This window comes from Penaeus monodon, chromosome 9, assembly GCF_015228065.2.
Source record: "Penaeus monodon isolate SGIC_2016 chromosome 9, NSTDA_Pmon_1, whole genome shotgun sequence".
Classification (NCBI taxonomy): domain Eukaryota; kingdom Metazoa; phylum Arthropoda; class Malacostraca; order Decapoda; family Penaeidae; genus Penaeus; species Penaeus monodon.
In genome coordinates this window covers 18,467,571-18,472,570 of record NC_051394.1, presented here as the reverse complement: position 1 = coordinate 18,472,570, position 5,000 = coordinate 18,467,571, and the positions used below count along the sequence as shown (strand labels likewise).

Here is a 5,000-nt window from a genome sequence, read left to right as displayed (position 1 = left end):
CAGAGACTATGGTATCCGTTATCATAATTCTGCAGTGGTCTCCTCTTAAAATAATTACACATAATGCTTTTAAGGTTACCGTGTTTTGCTTTTTTATGTTCTCCATTATAGCCATGACAACTTACTGAACTGCTCGTCAACTGATTTCTTTTTCGTTCTTCCACTGTACTACTACTACTATACTACTACTACTAATAATAATAATAAGATAATGATATTTACAATAACAACAATGATAATAACAAAATAATATAATAATAATGATAATAATAATAATAATAATAATAATAATGATAATAATAATAACGATAATATAATGATAATGATAATGATAATGATAATGATAATGATAATAATAATAATAATTTTGAACTATAATTTTTTCATGAAATATTTTTTCATTTTATTAATCTCATTTAGTATTGATGGATGCCTCTGCACACACAAACTTGATATCTTCAATCATCAGCATCAGCAGATTCTTCATGAACAAGTCAGGTATGTATACATATATGTGTGTATTTATGCGTATATATAGGTACATATATTACATATTAATCATTTACACTCACACGTGTAAATACACCCATACACACACATATATAAATTTATACATACATATATAAATGTGTACAATAAAAAGGAAATGTAAATGTCGTGACCTACATTGTCTCTCTGGGGGGTATATAAAGGTGTCTGGCCTGCGAATCCTCGTCACTTCTTGCTACTTCCTCTAGAACTACATAAACACTGTCAACATGAAAACAGTGAGTTATTCCTTCTAAGCACTATGACTTTTCTTCTAGTGCAATGTGCAATTAGCAATATATTTATAATTCTGTATATATATAAATACATATATACAGAATGTCAATATATATTACATACACACATATATATGTGTGCGTTATATATATTTATATATATATATACGTGATTTACAGACCATATGTGTGTGTGTATAGGCAATTATATACCAATATATAACTTCAGTCATATGTTAATGTTCCAGCTGGTCCTGTCCCTGCTGGTGGCTGTGGCTGTGGCTGAGAGACCGCCTCTCTCCTACGACGCCCCTGCACCCCACACATCCTCGCCCGTTCAGCAGATCCCCATCATCCGCGACGAGCGAGTCCATCCTGCCGCTGACGGCACTTACAGCTTTGACGTTGAGACTGGGGATGGCATCGTCAGGAGCGAGTCTGGCGGTCCAGGTGGTGCTCAACAGGGAACCGTGAGGTTAGTTCATTTATTCATATATGGAACTTATAGAAGTGATGCCTATTATGGATATATATGTATATATATAAACTTAAATATATACGTGTATAAACATAGATATATATACATATATAAACACAGATATATATGCATACATAAACATACACTTATATATAAATATATATATATATATATATATATATATATATATATATATATATATATATATATATATATATATATATCTTCTTTTAACGGTAGTTCATGTCTGAGCGCCGTGTCACAGCATGATACTTAATGTAGTTTTCATGTTGTGATGCTCTTGGAGTGAGTACGTGGTAGGGTCCCTATATATATATATATAATATATATTATATATATATTATATATAGATATATATATATATATATATATATATATATATAATATATACATAACATATGTAACATATATACACATACATATATAAATATACATGTACATATACATTATAAAAAAATACATAGTGTGTGTGTGCACATACACACGATGTCATTTTCAAGATAAAGTTAAATAAGGATGTGTCTCTTAGAAGCATAAGAAATTATGATCGGTTCAGCTTCACCTTCCAGATGGTCAAATCTTCGATCTCAATCGTCGCTAACGCTAATGGTTACCAACCTCAGTCACCCTTCCTGCCCGTCGCCCTGCATTCCCCACCGATCCCGCCCACGCCCCCGAGCAGATCGAGCGTGGCCGACTGAACTCGAGCTCGCGCCGCGAAGAGCAACGTCAGTCATCTAGCCAGGGACAAGCCAACCTTCTCGCCACTACGGTCAACCTCAGTGAAGAGGTCTCCAGTAAACTCGACAGTACTATATTTGTTATATTGTTTCGCATAAATATAAATAAAAAGTTAATGATACTTTTAAACATTCCACCGCAACTACTGATTTCTTACTAGTTAGATATAAAACCATCATTGGGTAATAAAGAAATTTGTAGTGATTATTGAAGAACCCTTCTTTTATCTATTATCAATCGATATAACAGAAAACGATGCGCAGCTGGATGGCATTGCTGTGTTGTACTTAATATTTAGGGAATTGTAACCTTATCTAGATCAAATCCTAAACGGGATTATACGTCAAAATATAAATATAATGGTTATATAAACTCTTGGACAGTGAATAACAGGTGTTTTGAATACTTATGAAGATTTTGGTATATACTAAAATGACAATTCAGTTGTAGTTTTGGAGTAGTTTTCATGAAAACAATGATATATGAGCATTAATTACAGATAGTTTACGAAATACCAGAATAGAAGACCTTATTATGTCACAAAAAAGGGTTGATACAAAGAAGGATACTCTTAATTTATCTATTTCTCCATCATGCGCTAGAACTAATGAAAGCATTGTGATTATTGTAATTTCTCTTTAAAATCACTGCTATCTTTTTTTTGCCTTATGTATAAGGTATCCCCTAAATGACAAAGGCAACATATAAAGCTTTCTAGCGTAATATATTCTCATCACAAAAAAATAATAATGATAATTGAAATTAAATATATTATAATTTCGACCGATATAAGTTATGATTCTGGTATACAGTATATATCTATAAAATCAGCAATTCACTGATTACCTACAGAATGTCTTGTAAATTTAGAATTTACATAGGAGAAAGTGTATGTATAAGGATATTTTAGTGTGTGATGAAAACGTGAAATAAGTTTATATTTGTTATCATATAAATCAAAATAAAATAAAACACACAGCTTTTTCAAGTAAAGAATTGAATTCTGAATTCTGGGTTAAGAGTGTCAGTCCTACTAATATCCTAAATAAATGATAAGCCATCCTTTTGGCTTGTAAAAGAATACTTCCCGGCGGGGAATCGAACCCCGGTCTCCCGCGTGACAGGCGGGGATACTAACCACTATACTACCGAGGATTCACTTCTGTGTGACTGATCTGTAAATGATAATTTTTCATCAAACATCTCATCATATCGTTGAAAACTGATGCACAAAAACTTGACCAGACTTAGATTATCACCACCGTCAGGTACAGGTCTTTGGGACTAGTCAGAATACAACTTACTGTTAATTCATTCATTTCTCAACTTATTTATGTATTATATAGCAGGGTATACCTTTTGACAGCATGCAGACTTTGCTGCAAGAATAACTGTACATTCATATACATCTAGTCATATACAGTAATTCGATGCTTGTATTATGTATGTATGTGTGTGTGTGTGTGCGCGCGCGTTTGCATCTGTGTAAATGCATATATCTCTATATTCCTTTATGCATAATGTATATATATATATACACATTATATATGTATATGTCTATATCAAATACAACAATAAAAAGGAAATGTAAATGTCGCGACCTACATTGTCTCTCCGGGGGGTATATAAAGGTGTCAGGCCTGTGAACCATGGTCACTTCTTGCAGTTTCCTCTAGAAGTATATAAACATGAAAATAGTGAGCTATTACTTCTAAGCAATATGGTTTTACTTCAAGTGCTATGGACCGTTAGTACTATTATATATATGTATATGTGTGTGTGTGTGTATGTGTCTGTGTGTGTGTAGATAGATGCATACAAAAATACATGATATCTGCATTAATATGTTAATGTTTCAGTGGGTCCTGACCCTGCTGGTGGCTATGGCTGTGGCTGAGAGACCGTCCGTTTCCTACGACGCCCCTGCAAACAACACATCCTCGCCTGTTCAGCAAATCCCCATCATCCGCGACGAGCGAATCCAACCTGGGGATGGCATTGTCAGGCATATATACGTATGTTTTTATAAACATCTATATAAATATATATATATATATATATATATATATATATATATATATATATATATATATATATATAAATATATATATATATATATATATATATATATATATATATATATATATATATATATATATATATATATATATATATATATATATATATATATATATATATATGCGTGTGTGTGTGTGTGTGTGTGTGTGTGTGTGTGTGTGTGTGTGTGTGTGTGTGTGTGTGTGTGTGTGTGTGTGTGTGTGTGTGTACGCATAGACGGATGTGTCCCTTTCTAGATAGATAAAGTTAAATATGTATGTTTCCTAGAGGTAAAAGAAATTATTCTGTTTCAGCTTCACCTTCCAAGATGGTCAAGTTTTCGAAATTCAGTTCGTCGCTAACGATAATGGTTACCAACCCCAGTCGCCCTTCCTGCCCGTCGCCCCTGCCTTCCTCTACCCAGTCCCCGCCCACGCCCTCGAGCAGATCGAGCGTGACCGACTTGAACTCGAGGCTCGCGCCCGCGAAGAACAACGTCAGTCCTCAAGCCAGGGACAAGCCACCCCTTCTCGCCACTACGGTCAACCTCAGTGAAGAGGTCTCCAGTGAACTTCAAAAGTACTATATTTATTGTATTGCTTCGCATAAATATGAAAAAGTTAACGATACTTTTAAGCATTCCACTGCAACAACGGATATCTAACTAGTTAAACTAAAACCAACACTAGTTGAGAAGAAATTTGTTGTGATTACTGAAGAAGAATTTCTTTGATCTATTGTCATTCGATATAACAGAACATTAACAATGTTTAGCTGGGTGACACGGCTGTGCTTAACATTTAGGCATATGTAACCTTACATAAACCAAATCCAAAATAGGATTATAGATTATGATTATAATGGTTAAATGAATAACTCTGGGTCAGTGAATAACAGGCGTTTTTTTATAATAATAATTATTATTATGATGATCTCGG

The 5,000-nt window shown here is 33.6% G+C and overlaps 1 protein-coding gene across 1 annotated transcript; it reads left to right on the top strand.

Annotated features, from left to right (window-relative positions):
• The first annotated feature begins 1,003 nt into the window (after positions 1 to 1,003).
• On the top strand, positions 1,004 to 4,945 carry LOC119577016 (cuticle protein AMP1A-like). Its single transcript, XM_037924683.1, has 2 exons — positions 1,004 to 1,239; positions 4,377 to 4,945. Exons 1-2 carry the CDS (start codon positions 1,004 to 1,006, stop codon positions 4,615 to 4,617), a joined length of 477 nt encoding a protein of 158 aa, XP_037780611.1. The 3' UTR covers positions 4,618 to 4,945.
• Positions 4,946 to 5,000: the final 55 nt, after the last annotated feature.